General features: G+C 58.1%; 1 protein-coding gene across 2 annotated transcripts in view; it reads right to left on the bottom strand.

Moving 5' to 3' along the window:
* The window catches only part of SLC35F2 (solute carrier family 35 member F2), a 32,758-nt gene extending 21,177 nt beyond the window's left edge, over positions 1–11,581 (bottom strand). Inside the window, exon 1 of one of the 2 annotated variants that reach the window (XM_029048389.2) lies at positions 11,477–11,581. In XM_029048389.2, coding sequence (XP_028904222.1) covers positions 11,477–11,574 — 98 coding nt within the window. In that variant the 5' untranslated portion in view covers positions 11,575–11,581. Of the gene's footprint in view, positions 1–7,050; positions 7,221–11,476 lie in introns of those variants that run through there. The other variant, XM_029048391.2, reaches the window with a different exon arrangement.
* Between the last annotated feature and the right edge of the window lie 3,945 nt (positions 11,582–15,526).

Here is a 15,526-nt window from a genome sequence, read left to right as displayed (position 1 = left end):
CACCTGGTCTCCCTCTTAAACTGTAAGCCCCATGTGGGACAGGGACTGTGTCTAACCTAATAATCTTGTTTCTGCCCCAGCGCTTAGTACAGGGCTTGACACATAGTAAGGGCTTAACAAATACCTACGCATCGGGATCTGGAGCCTTTAAGCCCTGGAAATTCACCCCACCCCGGGCCCCCCAGCAGTTATGTACAGATCCATCCTTTATTTTAACATCCGTCTCTCCCTTCTAGAATGCAATCCTCTCGTGGGCAGGGAAGGGGGGTACCGACTCTGTTGCATTTTACTCTCCTGAATGCTTAGTACAGTGCTCTGCACACAGTAAGCGCTCAATAAATCCTACTGATTGATTGGAATCAGTGAAATCAACGCTCTCCACCCTGCCGCATGAGAGAAGACAAGGAAGGTGTTAGGAATCAGAGACCACAAGCTTTGATAAATGACAATTACAAGATGGAGGCGGATGGGCTATTAAAGGGATCTGAAGCTGTGGCAGATGAGATGAGTCAGGGAACGCACAGATGTGCCATGTGAGGAGGAAAGATCGTAGACTGGCTGTGCAAATACGAAAAATCTGTGTCCAGGATTAGAACCCAGCTCCTTCTGACTCCCAGGCCTGTGCCCTACCCACTAAGTCATACCGCTTCACCGTACTATACCATGGAGTTGGTAGGCATGTTCCCTGTCCACAATGAGCTTAAATCTCCTGCTGCTTCACTGTCTATTCCACTGCATCCCTGGACGTGTAGCGTACTCTCCCAAGCGCTTAGTACAGTGCTCCGCACATAGTAAGCGCTCAATAAATACAATTGATTGATTGGACATAAACCAGTGTGGGGTTTATATCACTGACTGACTGATTGATTTAGCCAGGAAAAGAGATGCGTTAAGCCAGGAACAGAAAAGCTTCAGCTCCGTGAACACAATCTCTTCTTCCTCCTATTTTTGATTTACTTCTATAAACAGTGGCTATGGAAATGGAAAAAAGCGATGGTAAAATAACCCCGGAGCTCCTCTGTTGCTACGGCCTGCAAAGTGCACCAGTCAAAAACGGAGTAAATACTGTAAATTTTTAAAACAAGGCAATGACTTGGTTTCCTGCAGAATCAATTGCTTATCATTAAGAGTTTCCTTCCACCGCCGTTCTCCTTTCCACTCAAACGAACCCCAGTTGCAGCTTGGATGTTTCCCACGGCCCTCATGCTTTTGAAAACCAGGGCCCGATTCAAAGCAGATGCCAACGCTCCACAACTTCTTTTAAAGCATAGTTGGCCAACTGATATTCAGCAAGGAGGTTTGGCGAAAAGACAGCTCTCTCTCCGCCCCCACCACCCTCCTGGAACATTCCGGGTTGGGGGTCAGAGCTGAGAACTTCTGAGGGCAGAAGGAAAGGAAATCAGACAGTTGGGACTTCCTCTTAAATGTGCTCCATCTGCTTCGCCGAGATCCACCAGAAGAAATCATCACATATTAATTTTTCTCCTGAGATAGAGCTGAGATTAAAAGTGAGAAATAAATTACTTGCCTTAATTTGGAGGTTATCTTAGACTAAACCCCATTTCCCAGCCTCTTCCCCAAACCTAGCACAAGGCACTTGATATTTTTGGTTTTTGTGGTGCTTAAGTGCTCACTCTGTGCCGGGCACTATGCTAAGCGCTGCGGGAGATGCAAGATAATCTGGCTGAATACTGTATTCAGCATTGTCATACATTGCCTTTTGTTATTCAAATCCTCGGCTTGGCCCCGACATTCGGCTTAAACCTCCCTGGCGGTAACTATTACCTTGCAAAAGTTGACAGTTTCTGTTGTGAACCGTTTCCCCTTTGTGCTCCTACTTAAATCCCAATTTGGATGTCGTCTCGTTCGCCATCTGATTCAGCCACGGTCACTGGGACCGGTACCCAGACAGAACTCTCGACCGGCTCCTGGGTGGTGTTTCGGTCAGTCATCGGTATTTACTGAGCGCTGACTATGTGCAGAGCACTGTAACACTTGGGAGTTGACTGTAAGCTCGGTGTGGGCAGGGAATGTGTCTTTTCCTGTCTTGTACTCTCCCAGACTCTTAGGACAGGGCTCTGCACACGGAAAGCGCTCAATAAATATGATTGAATGAATGAGCCGAGGTGGTAGAAACATTCCCTGCCCAAAACAAGCTTACAGAATAGAGAGGAAAATGGTAGCCTGGAGTTCCGGCTATCGTATCTTCCTTTAGAATGTCTCAATTCATAACGGCACATTTTGACCCTCGTTACCTCCTGGGGAATAAGCCACGGTGGAATCTAATATCCTGTTGAGATAACTAAATGGATTATTGGAACCGGAAAGTCGGAGTAACAGAAATAGTGACTGCCCGCCTTACCCCACACTTTGCGTACAAATAACCCCTTCCCTTCCGCCCCTCACTGGACCCTCCCTCTAGGCTGTCCGTCATCATGAGTTTTCTACATTTGGAACCTAATTTTGTTTTTTTTTACATGATATCTGTTAACTGCCAAGCACCGCCTAAGCACTAGATACAAGTAAATCGGGTAGGCCACCGTCCCCGTCCCACACGGGGCTCACCGTCTGAGTAGGAGGGAGAACGGGTTTTCGATCCCCATTTTAAAATCGAGGCAACTGAGGTACAGAGAAGTTAAGTGCCTCGCCCAGGCGAGTGACAGAGCTAGGATTAGAACCCAAGGGCTCTGACTCTGAGGCCCATGCTCTTTCCGCCAAGCCACCTTGCTTCCCAACCTAATTTATCCAGTGAATACCCACTTCCAATTTTTGAATTTTTTGAGGGGCCTAATGAGCCTTGCTGTCATCCATAAATTAACAAGCTGCATTCTACCGGAGACGCCCATTACTGATGTAGAAATAACTACAGATGATGATGATGATGATGATGATAATGATGGGCAGTGAATATTCACTTCCAATTTTTGACTTTTTTGAGGGGCCTAATGAGCCTCGCTGTCATCCATACATTACCGAGCTGCAGTCTACCGGACATGCCCATTACTGATGTGGAAATGACTACTGTTGATGATGATGATGATGATGATAATGATGGTATTGATAGTAGAAGCTTTTGCTCTCCTCAGCTACACTGTAAACTACCCGAAGGCAGGGATCCTATCTATTAATTCTCTCGTACTTTCCCAGATGTGTAAAACAGTGTGCTCTGGCCAGAGCAAGTGCTTGATAAACCCTACTAATTGATTGAGGGTTTAATGAATTGAAGAAAATACCAAGGACTTACGGATGCGAACAGGGTTCAGGTAGCCCCAAACAGGGCAAATCAGGATGAACAGAGAAGAACTGTGGCCTGGTGGACAGGGCACGCACCTAGGAGTCCGAGGACCTGGAATCTAACCCCGACTCCGCCACCTGCCCGCCGTGTGACCTCGGGCAAGTCGCTTCACTTGTCTGTGCCTCAGTTCCCTCATCTGTAAAATGGGGATTAAGACTGAGAGCTGCATGCCGGACTCTGTCGAACCTGATTATCTTTTATCTACCCAGGCGGTTAATACGGTGCCTGACACATAGGAAGTGATCAACAGGTGCCACAACTATTAATTATTATTTATGGTAATTCTTAACTAAGCCAAGGCAGTTCTGCAGGCCGAATACAACCTTTGCGGGCCTAGTGAAGCAGCGTGGCTTAGTGGAAAGAGCACGGGCTTGGGAGTCAGAGGTCGTGAGTTCTAATCCCGGCTCCACCACTTGTACGTTGTGTGACTTTAGGTAAACCACTTCACTTCTCTGTGCCTCGGCTTCCTCATCTGTAAAATGGGGATTAAAGCTGTGAGCCCCACGTGGGACAACCCGATTACCCTGGATCTACCCCAGGGCTTAGAACAGTGCTTGACACACAGTAAGCACTTAAATACCATCACTGTTATCATTAATGGTCCTTGAACACTCTTTGTAGGTCTGAATCTGGGGTTCTGGGGTTCATCCAATCAAAAACTCAGTTTCCGAGACCTCCTCGAAGCTGCCTGAAGCTCAAGGGAAAGACTAAACTTGAACCCCGTGACACATACTCCTAAATATCTCTGCTGCTTTCTTTCCCCACCTCTCCACGCAAATTTTTCATTACCCCATCTTTCAGAAAGAGATACCCACTTGAGGAAAATTAATTCTGCGGTTGATTACTTCATTCAATTCTATTTACTGAGCGCTTACCCTGTGCAGAGCACTGGACTAAGCGCTTGAGAGAGTAGACCACGACAAACAGACGCGTTTCCTTCTCCCAACGAGTCGACTACGTAAATAAGTACTTATCCAGAGGTCTAGCGGTGAGGGATTTTTTCGCATTTGAGTGAAATGAGGAGACTAGCCCCCACCGAATCACACAATAATCTCCACCCTTTCAACATAAGGCAGGCCTACGCTTTCACGTCACACGTCATTCTGCCGGCTGCCGCTTCCCATTAAAATGAATTGCTGGGAGTTGTAATGGGCCGACTCTTAACTACGCAGCAGGTGGATTAACCACATTCTTTCTTTTTCCTCCTCCTCCCTTCTGCTATCTGTCTTATGGCTATTTTTCAAGGATACTTCCAAAGAAGAGCAGATTTTCATCTTCAAACTTCAAATAGTTGGCTACCCGATATGATCTCCGGTGGGGGCGGGGGGGAGAGGCCTGATATATCACCACCCAACAGCTAACGGATAAAATGCGGCGTGTTTTTTTCCCCCGGCATAATTCATTTATACTCCCCATCTCCCCTGATAGACTTGGCTGTTAATAGAAACAGTTAACATGGATTCACAAACACGCCACAGGTCTCTTCCTCAGCCTCCTCCGATCCCGCAGATTTGCACCGCTCTCCCGTGGACCCATTGCGTGGCAACGCTATCCAGCCAAACCAGAAAGACGGAGAGTAAAGTGTACGAAGAGCAAACCCTCTCCTTTTTGGCATCACAGCTGGATAGAGACTTCCAAAGAGAAAGAAAGAGGGAGAGATTGCGTGCGGTGGGCGTGGGTCTGGACGTGCCTGTAAGATACTGGATCTTCCCAGACGGACCCCTATGCGTGAGATCTCGCCAAGGGCGGCGTCTTCTTTGAATGTGAAGGGCGATGCCCCCTCCGGGAATGTTGCACAGTCTTGTTCCCAGAAAAACAGGCCCGGAGACTCCTGCCCTGATCCCTAGATCTCCACTAATTGCTATATGTCGGTGGAGTCATCACCCAGTCTCTCTGGGCCTCGACATCCTTACCTGTAAGTCAATAAAAACAATAATAAGGAGAAGCGGCGAGGCTCAGTGGAGTCAGAAGATGTGGGTTCTAATCCCTGCTCCGCCACCTGTCTGCTGGGTGACCTTGGGCCAGCCATTTAACTTCTCTGTGCCTCGGTTCCCTCATTTGTAAAACGGGGATGAAGACTGGGAGCTTCACGTGGGACGACCTGATCGCCTCGTATTTTAAGTGCTTACACTTAAATACCATCATCCTCATTATTATCACTATTAATAACGTCAAGATCACTTCTCCTATCCAGGTGCGATTACCGTATCAGCCTCCTCACTGACCTCCCAGCCTCCTGTCTCCCCCAACTCCAGTCCACACTTGACTCTGCTGCCCGGATCATTTTCCTACCGAAACGTTCAGGTCGCATTTCCCCGCTCCTCAAGAAACTCCTGGGGTCGCCCAACCCACCTCCACATCGAAGAGAAACTCCTCACCACTGGCTTTTTAAAGCAATCACGTTGCCTCCTACCTCACCTCGCTGCTCCCCTACAACCCCTGTCGCTCGTCTAATGCCAACCTTCTCGCCGGACCTCGATCTCGTCTATCTCGCGGACGATCTCTCACCCACGTCTGGCCTCTGCCCCGGAACGCTCTCCCTCCTCATATCCGACGGTGACTCTCCCCCTCATCGGAGCCTTATCGAAGGCCCATCTCCTCCAAGAGGCCTTCCCTGACTGAGCCCTCCTTTCCTCTTCTCCCGCTCCCTTCTGCATCGCCTCGACTGGCTCCCTTTATTCATCGCCCCCTTTCCAGCCCCACGGCACTTACGTACGCAGCTGTAATTTACTTATTTCTATTCACACCTGTCTCCCCCTCTGGACTGTAAGCTCTTTGTGGACGGGGAATGTGTGGGTTTACTGCTGTATTCTCCCAACTGCTTAGCACGGTGCTCTGCACACAGTGTAAGCGCTCAATGAATGCAATTGACCGACAGAAAGAAGTTCCAACACCTCTCTCATGAACTATCTGTGCCCTTTAGCTTTCTGCTTTTTAGAAAAGAGCACTCGATAAGTACAAAGTACCTCTTATAAAACCACTATGACGATCTTAATCAGCAATACTCCAGGTGACAGAGATCATTCGGTGCTCGGTAAAGTCTATTAACTTTATTGAGCACCGAATGAACTCAGTCCCCTAGTCTCGTCTTTAGAGTGAACTCTATTCCACTCTCCTCCAACTTGGAGATTTTTCTAAAATGCTATTATAGAGGCCACGAGAAACAGCTTGGCCTAGCGGAGCGAGTACGGGCCGGGGAGTCAGAAGGAGCTGGGTTCTAATCCCCGCTCCGCTACCCGTCTGCTGTATGACCGGGGGGGAGTCATTTAACTCCTCTGGCCCGCGGGTCCCTCGTTGGTCAAATGGACTGTGTCCGACCTGGTTCGCCTGTATCCACCCCGGCGCTTCGTGCGGTGCCTGCTCCTAATAAGCCCTGAACAAATACCATAATAAATAACTAAAGAGAAGGCAAGCAGTAAAACAACAGAGCAACTCTCGGCTTCAAAGCTCTCCATCCCCTTGCCCCCTCCTACCTCACCTCCGCTCCTCGCTTTCTACTGCCCACCCTGCGCGCTCCGCTTCTCTGCCGCTCTCGCCTGTCCCGCCGCCGACCCCTGGCCCACGTCCTCCCGCCGTCCCGAAACGCCTCCCTCACCTCCGCCAAACCCTCTTCCAAGCCCTCCTGAGAGCTCACCTCCTCCAGGAGGCCTTCCCAGACTGAGCCCCCCCTTCCCACCTGCTCCCCTCCCCCCGCCCCGCCCCGCTCTTCCCCCTTCCCCTCAGCACGGCGCTCATCGACCTATATTATTTATTACCCTATTTATTTCGTGAATGAGGTGTCTATCTCCTTGATTCTCTATTTATCTTGATGATGACGTCCTGTTTCCGTTTCGTTCCGTTTCGCTTTTCCGTCCGTCTCCCGATTAGACCGTAAGCCCATCGGAGAGCAAGGGACCGTCTCTATCTGTTACCGATCCGTGCATTCCAAACGCTCAGTCCAGTGCTCTGCACATAGAAAGCGCTCAGTAAATACTACTGAATGAATGAATGAATGAATGTCTCCCCTAGACAGACCGTGAGCCCGGCCTTTGGCGGGGCTGGTCTCTATCTGTTGCCAAACTGTCCATTCCACGAGCTTGGTACCGTGCTCCGCGCATAGTAAGCGCTCAATGAATACCATCACCACCGCTTACTCTCCCCGTCTTCGAAGCACTCCTAAAAGAGAAAAAGAAATCCTCTCTCCTCCAGGAAGCCTTCCCTGACTAACCTCTTCTCCCTCCCTTCCAAACCTCTGTGCGCTTTGACAGCCAACCCCCATCCTAAAACTCTGCCCCTTCCCCGCTCCGTTATTTATTTTAACGTCAGCCTCCCCGACCCAATCGTAAGCTCCTTCCCCAAAAGGGCACAGTTCACGCGGTCCGGAGTTCCGCGCCCAGTGAAGCGCTCGATAATACCACTCGTCGACCGATTCCCCAAACCCTTGATCACAGCGCTCTGCTCGTAGAAAGGACCGGACGGGTCTCGTGAAAATCAGACGGCTGGAGAGCAGTCGGCTCGTCTCCCGCTTTTTCCTTCTCCTCCCGCGTTAGGCCCGGAGGGCGAGCAGACGGACCTGAAGCGGGGCGGATTTCGCCCAAAGAGCGCGTCGCATCCCACCAACGAAGCCGGGAAAGTTCTTTCCCCCACCAGCCTTTTTCGATTCACGGAGGAATAGAGGGAGCGCGGAAACACCGAGGGGGAGGCAGCGGGGATCCTTCCCAACGCTCCGAAAGCGTGTATAATAATCACGGCTTCTATTCAGCGTTTACTAGGTGCCAAGCGTTGTACTGAGCGCCGGGGTAGAAAGAAGGTAATCAGGTTGGACACGATCCCTTATGACGATAATCACGCTCCCTGTTAAATGCTTCCCGTGTGCCCGGCACTGCGATGATAACGTTAATAACGGCGGTATCCGTTAAGCGCTTACTACGTGCCGAGCGCCGCTCTAAGCGCTGGGGGAGATGCAGGGTCATCGGGCCGTCCCGCGTGAGGCTCCCAGTCGATCCCCCTTTTCCAGATGAGGGAACCGAGGCCCAGAGAAGCGAAGCGACTCGCCCGCAGTCCCACAGCTGACAAGGGGCGGAGCCGGGAGTCGAACTCACGCCCTCGGACTCCCGAGCCCGGGCTCCTTCCGCCGCTTCTCTACAACCAAGCGCTGGGGCGGATACAAGCGTGTCGGGGTCGGACACGGTCCCCGGCCCCCCCCCCCCCCCCCACGTGGGGCCTCACTGTCTCGATCCCCATTTTGCAGACGAGGTAACAGAGGCCCAGAGAAGCGAAGTGACTGGCCCCAGGTCACACAGCAGACAAGCGGGAGGGGCGGGATTAGAACCCACGACCCGCTGACCTCCGGGCCCGCGCTCTATTCACTATCCCGTGCCGCTTCGGCACGGGGGTAGAGAAGCGGCGCGGCTCAGCGGAAAGAGACCGGGCTTGGGAGTCGGAGGTCGTGGGTTCGAATGCCGGCTCCGCCGCCACTCGGCCGTGTGACCTCGGGCAAGCCACTTCTCTTCTCTGGGCCTCAGTGACCTCCTCTGGAAAAGGGGGATTCAAAAAAAAAAAAAAAACAACAAACCGTGAGCCCCACGTGGGACAACCCCATCGCCTTGCATCCCCCGGCGCTTAGAACGGTGCTCCGCACAGAGTAAGCGCTTACCAAAACGCCGACGTCGTCGTCGTCTAATCCCGCATTTTACAGATGGGGAAACCGAGGCACGGAGAGGTTTAAGGGACGTCCCCCTAGACCCCAAGCTCCCTGCGGACCAGGAACGTGTCCGGCAACCCCGCCGCACCGCACTCTCCCGAGCGCTCAGCACAGCCCCCTTCACACGGTGAGCACTCACGGGACGGGAAGCAGCGGGGCTCAGTGGGAAGCGCCCGGGCTCGGGGGGGTCCGAGGTCACGGGCTCGAATCCCGACTCCGCCGCCCGTCAGCTGCCTGACCGTGGGCGAGTCGCCTCAGCGGGCCTCAGTTCCCTCATCTGGAAAACGGGGATCGACCGCGAGCCCCCCGTGGGACGACCCCATCGGACCCCGCGTCTCCCCCAGCGCCCAGAACGGTGCTCGGCACATAGCGAGCGAGCGCTCAACGGATCCCGACATCGTCATTCTCAGAGACCCCCCCCGGCCCCGGCGATTAATCGGCCCGTCCCGGGGCGCGCAACAGGCAAGCGGAAGACCCGGGATTAGAACCCGGGTCCCGGGATTCCCAGACCCACGTTCTCTCCGGCGATGACGATGCCGTCGGTATCCGTGAAGGGCTTACTACGCGCGGAGCGCCGTTCTGAACGCCGGGGGAGACACCGGGCGATCGCGTCGTCCCCCGGGGGGGGCTCCCAGTCTCCGTCCCCGTTCTCCAGATGAGGGAACTGAGGCCCGGAGACGCGAAGCGACTCGCCCACGTCCGGGGGCGGAGCCGGGATTCGAACCCACGACCTCGGACCCCACGTCCCTCGTCTCCCCGCGTGCCCGGGAGAGCCGCACGGCCCGGCGGGGGAGAGCCCGGGCCTCGGGAGTCCGGAGGTCACGGGTTCTAATCCCGGCGCTGCCGCTCCTCTGCCGCGTGACCTCGGGTAAGTGGCATAACCCCTCCGGGCCTCAGTCACCTCATCCGTAGAACGGGTCCGCGTCCGACCCGAGTCGCTCGGAGCCGCCCCGGCCACCTCCGAAGCGCTTAGGCAACACCGCGCTCATCGGCCCGGCTCCGCGACCGGCCGGCCCTCGGAAGCCCAGGGCCCCCCGGACGCCACGCGCCGCTCCGGGATCCGGGTCGGGATTCGACCCGAGAAGCCAATCCTCCTTAATCGGTCCCTCGATCGATGAGCCTTGACCGCGGGCGAAGAAGAGCAATGACGCGGCGGCCGTCTGTTGAGCGCCGACTCCGCGCGGAGCGCCGTCCTGAGCGCCGGGGGAGAGACGGGGTGGGGGGGGGGGGGTCACCGGGCGGTCCCACGAGAGGCTCCCAGGCTTCACCCCCGTTTTCCAGATGAGGTCTCCGAGGCCCAGGGAAGCGAAGCGACTCGCCCAGGGTCGCACGGCGGCGCCGGGATGGGAACCCACGACCTTCTGCCTCCCGGGCCCGCACCCCGGCACGGCGGCTTAGCGGCGAGAGCCCGGGCTGGAGGATAACGATGATAATATCGGTATCTGTGAAGCGCTCACTAGGTGCCGAGCACCCTTCTAAGAGACGGGGGGGCATCGGGGTGGTCCCACGTGAGGCTCGCGGTCAATCCCCATTTGACGGATGAGGTCGCCGAGGCCCGGAGAGGAGAAGCGACTCGCCCACGGTCACCCAGCCGCCAAGCGGCGGAGCCGGGATTCGGACCCGTGACCTCGGACTCCCGAGCCCGGGGGGGAGCACCAGGGGGAGCGCAAATGGGGGAGCACCAGGGGGAGCGCAAATGGGGGAGCACCAGCGGGGCACCGGGGGGGGGGGGAGCAAAGCGGAGCACAGGGGGAGCATCGAGAGAGCACCGGGGGAGCACGGAGGGGAACATTGGGGGGAGCACAGGAGGAGCACGGAGGGGAGCATAGGGGGAGCACGGAGGGGAACATTGGGGGGAGCACAGGAGGAGCACGGAGGGGAGCATAGGGGGAGCACGGAGGGGAGCGTAGGGGGAGCACGGAGGGGAACGTAGGGGGAGCACGGAGGGGAACTTGGGGGCAAGGAGGGGAGCACTGGGGGGAGCACGGAGGGGGCATAGGGGGAGCACGGAGGGGAACGTAGGGGGAGCACGGAGGGGGACGTAGGGGGAGCACGGAGGGGGGCGTAGGGGGAGCACGGAGGGGAGCACTGGGGGGAGCATAGGAGGAGCACGGAGGGGAACGTAGGGGGAGCACGGAGGGGAGCGTAGGGGGAGCACGGAGGGGGCGTAGGGGGAGCACGGAGGGGAGCACGGGGGGGAGCATAGGGGGAGCACGGAGGGGAGCACGGAGGGGAACGTAGAGGGAGCACGGAGGGGAGCACTGGGGGGAGCACAGGAGGAGCACGGAGGGGAACGGAGGGGGAGCACGGAGGGGAGCGTAGGGGGAGCACGGAGGGGGCGTAGGGGGAGCACGGAGGGGAGCACCGGGGGGAGCGTAGGGGGAGCACGGAGGGGGGCGTAGGGGGAGCCCGGCGGGGAGCACCGGAGGAGCACGTGCGGGAGCACGTGGGGGAGAGCACCGGGGGGTGTGGGGTGCGTGCGCGCGCGTGTCACTCACCAGGTGAAGACTTTGTGCGAGAGGCCGAGCAGGAGGCCCCCCGGGCCCATCCCGGCCCCCACGGCGGCCCCGGGCCCCGGACGAGCCGCCCCTGCCATGGGCCGTGAGCGACGGGGAGGGAGGGAGGGAGGCGGGCGGGGGTCCCGGAGCGCAGCGGTTCCCGGAGGGGCTCCCGGGGGGGCGGGAGGGGGCGGGAGGAGGCGGGCGGGGCGTTCCCGGCGGCTGGCTGGCTGGCTGGCTGGTTCGCCCTCCCTCCTCCTCGCCCTCTCTGGCTCCCTCTCTCCTCTCCCCTCTCTCTTCCTCTTCCTCCCTCCCTTCTCTGTCCGCCTTCCCGCCCCTCTTCCTCTCTCCCTCTTTCCTCCTCTCCCCCCGTCTCCCCCTTTTCCCTCTCTCCCCTCCCCTCTTCTCTCCCTCCTGCTCCTGTCCCCCCCCTTCTCCTTCTTCCCCTGTCCCTCTGACTCTCTCTCCCCCCCTTTCCCTCCCTGTCTCCTCTCTCCCTGTCTCCCCCTTTTCCTCTCTCCCCCTTTTCCCTCTCTCCCCCTTTTCCCTCTCTCCCCTCCCCTCTTCTCTCCCTCCTGCTCCTCTCCCCCTTTCTCCTTCTTCGCCTGTCCCTCTGACTCTCTCTCCCCCCCTTCCCTCCCTGTCTCCCCCTTTTCCTCTCTCCCCCTTTTCCCTCTCTCCCCTCCCCTCTTCTCTCCCTCCTGCTCCTCTCCCCCTTTCTCCTTCTTCGCCTGTCCCTCTGACTCTCTCTCCCCCCCTTTCCCTCCCTCTCTCCCTTCCCTCCCCCTCTCCCTCTTCCCCTTCCCCCCCCTTCCTCCTCTCCCCTCCCCTCTTTTCCCCCTCCTGCTCCTCTTTCCCCTTTCCCTCTGCCTCTGTTTCTCTTCCTTCTCCCCCCCCCTTCCCTCCCTCGCTCCTCCTTCTCAGTCTCCCCCTCTCCTTCTTCCCCTTTTCCCCACGACTCTCTTTCTCTTCCTTCTCTCCCCCCCCTTCCCTCCCTCCCTCCCTCCTCTTTCCCTGTCTCCCTTCTCTCCCCCTTCCCCTCTCCTCTCCCCCCTGCCCCTCTCCCCCTTTCTCCTTCTCCCCCTTTTCCTCCGACTCCCTTTCTCTTCCTTCTCCCCTCCCCTCTTTCCCCCCCCCCCCTTCTTTCTCTGTCTCCCTCTCTCCCTTCTCTCCCCCTCTCCTTCTTCCCCTCTTCCCCTCTCTCTTCCTTCTCTCCCTCCCGGTGCTCTCCCCCTTTCTCCTTCTTCCCCTTTTCCTCAGACTCTTCCTCTCCCTTCTCTCCCCCTCTCCCTTTCTTCCCCCTTTCCCCTCTCTCTTCCTTCTCTCCCCTCCTCTCCCCCTTTTCCTCTGTCTCTCGCTCCTCTCCCCCTCTCCCCCTCTCCCCCTCTCCGATACGCTACGACGACGACGACGACGATGGCGCGATTATGATCGTCATCGTTCTGAGGGATCGTGTCCCACCCGATCAGCCCTTCTCCCCTTTCTTCCTTCCTGCCTCTCCGCCTTCCTCCCCTCTCTCCTCCGTCCTCTTTTTGCCCCTTCCCCCTCTCCCTGCCCGTGCCTTCCTCTCCCGTCCTCCTCTCTGGGCCCCGCTCCTCTCTCGCGGCGGATCGTTAACGGTGGAGAGAGGAGAGCCGGACCCTCCGTTGGCAGATGCCTCCGCTGGCCCCCGAGAGGGGGCGGCGGGAGGGGGCACCGAGGAGCCCGCCCCCCCCCCTCGGCCCTCGTCGCCCCCTCGGCCCGGCTTCGGCGGGGACGGCCACCTTCCGTTGGCCTTTCCTTTGGGCCTCCCGATTGAAAGTCGGCGGACGAGGGCGTGCCGGCGTCGTGTCTCTTCGGCCCGCGATCTCTTGGCGGGTCGTGCCTGGGCGGTCGCTCACCCTCCCCGGCGGCACGGCGCCCCGAAACGGCGGTCGGTCGGTCGGTCGGTCGGTCGGTCGTTCGGTCGGCCGATGGATCCGCCGCGTGCCTTCGGTGCGGAGGAGAGGGGACTGGGAATCCGGGGACCGAGGTCCACGATCGTGGCGTCCGTCGGGCGCTGGATGGCGACGGGGTCGGGATTTGAGCGCTCGCTACGTGCGGAGCGCCGGGGCGCATACGGGGTCGTCGGGGGGTCCCGCGGTCTCCCGGTCTTCGGCCCCGTCTCCCAGATGAGGGAACCGAGGCCCGGGGGGGCGAAGCGCCTCGCCCACGGTCGCGCGGCTGCCGAGTGGCGGAGTGGGGGTTCGGACCCGTGACCCCCGGCTCTTTCCACCGAGCCGGGCGACCCCGTCCGCGGGTTGACCGTTTCGCTCCTCGACTCCCTCTTCCCCTAGGACAGAGGGGGTCGTGGAAACCATCGGCGGCTCCGGAGGGAAGGAGGCCCCCGCACGCGTCCCTGTCCCGCTTGGGCCTCTCGGTCTGCGGCCCCGTTTTACAGATGAGGGAGCCCAGGGGAGGGAAGCGGCTCGCCCGGGGTCGCCCGGCGGTTCTCACCCCGGCTCTTGATGACGATAATGGTGGTATTCGTTAAGCGCTCACTATGTGCAGGGCACCGTTCTGAGCGCTGGGGGAGACACGGGGAATCGGGTTGTCCCACGTGGGGCTCACGGTCTTCGTCCCCGTTTTACAGATAACTGGGGCCCAGAGAAGCCAAGTGACTTGCCCGCGGTCACACAGCTGACAAGTGGCAGGCCTGAGATTCCAACTCATGACCTCCGACTCTAAAGCCCGTGCCCTTTTCCACTCCGCTCGCCTGCGGGTGCCTCGGTGAAAACGGCCCCCCTGAATCCCAGTTCCTTCCCCCCCGCCCTTAGATTGGGAGTTGCCGGGCCTGCACCCCGCCTGATTGTGCTTTATCTGCCCCGGTACTTGGCACAGAATAGGTGCTTAATAATAATAATAATAATAATAATGTCGGTATCCGTCGGGCGCTCACTACGTTCTGAGCGCTGGCGGAGATACGGGGTCATCCCACGGGAGGCTCCCGGGCTTCATCCCCGTTTTCCAGACGAGGTCGCCGAGGCCCAGAGAGGCGCGGTGCCTCGCCCCCGCTCGCCCAGCTGCCGAGCGGCAGAGCCGGGAGTCGGACCCGTGACCTCGGCCTCCGGAGCCCGGGGTCCTTCCACGGAGGGCCACGCCGCTCCAGATACCGCGACCGTCATCGAGTGGGCGATCGGACCGTGCGCCCGTCAGGCGGCGGGGACCGTCTCTATCTGTTGCCGACCCGTTCGTCCCAAGCGCTCCGTACAGTGCTCCGCGCGTAGCGAGCGCTCAGTAGATACTACTGAATGAATAAACGCTACTGTAGAGATCTTCATCGCCCTATTTATTTTGTTTCACGAGACGCGCATCGCCCCGATTCTCTTTATTTGCCATTGTTTTAACGAGACGTCCTTCCCCCCCCCCCCCCCCGACTCTGTTTATTGCCATCGTTCTGGTCCGCCCGTCTCCCCCGATCGGCCCGTCTCTATCGGACCGTCTCTATCTGTCGCCCATCTGTCCGTTCCGAGCGCTCGGTCCAGTGCTCTGCACGCAGTGAGCGCTCGATCGATAGCACTGGACGAACGGATGACTTCTCCCCAGCCAGGATTTAAATCCTCCCCCCCCCCCCGCCCCCCATCTCCCTCCCCCGGCGGTAGCTGCCAAAAGGCAGCGCCCGGGGAAACTCGGGCCTTTGTCGTGTATTTATTTTCCTTTCCCGATCTGAAGAATGCCCTGAAAGGAGAGCGAAAGCATTTCCCCGAAGCGGAGCATGGGGTGTTCCCTTCCTCCGCGGTGTTTTTTTGAGTCTGCCCCTCATTATTCCAGCTGGGTCAAGCTGTGACCGGGTGAAAGGGAGGCGACGTTGCCAACTTTCGAGGCGCCGACGGGCCGGTCGTCCAGCGGACTGGCTCCCCGACCTCGGGCGACGGGGGCCCGTCGCCGCCTCTCTCTCTGGGATCCCGCCCGGGACGCCGAGTGCTCGGGAATGACGACGATAACGTCGTTAAGCGCTCGCTACGCGCCGGGCGCCGTTGTAAGCCCCGGGACCGGATACGGGGGCCATCGGGCCGTCCCGCGGGAGGCTCG

The sequence above is a fragment of the Ornithorhynchus anatinus genome, chromosome 20, assembly GCF_004115215.2.
Source record: "Ornithorhynchus anatinus isolate Pmale09 chromosome 20, mOrnAna1.pri.v4, whole genome shotgun sequence".
NCBI classification, from domain to species: domain Eukaryota; kingdom Metazoa; phylum Chordata; class Mammalia; order Monotremata; family Ornithorhynchidae; genus Ornithorhynchus; species Ornithorhynchus anatinus.
The sequence above is the reverse complement of the archived record's forward strand: the minus strand, read 5'-3'. Positions and strand labels throughout refer to the sequence as shown.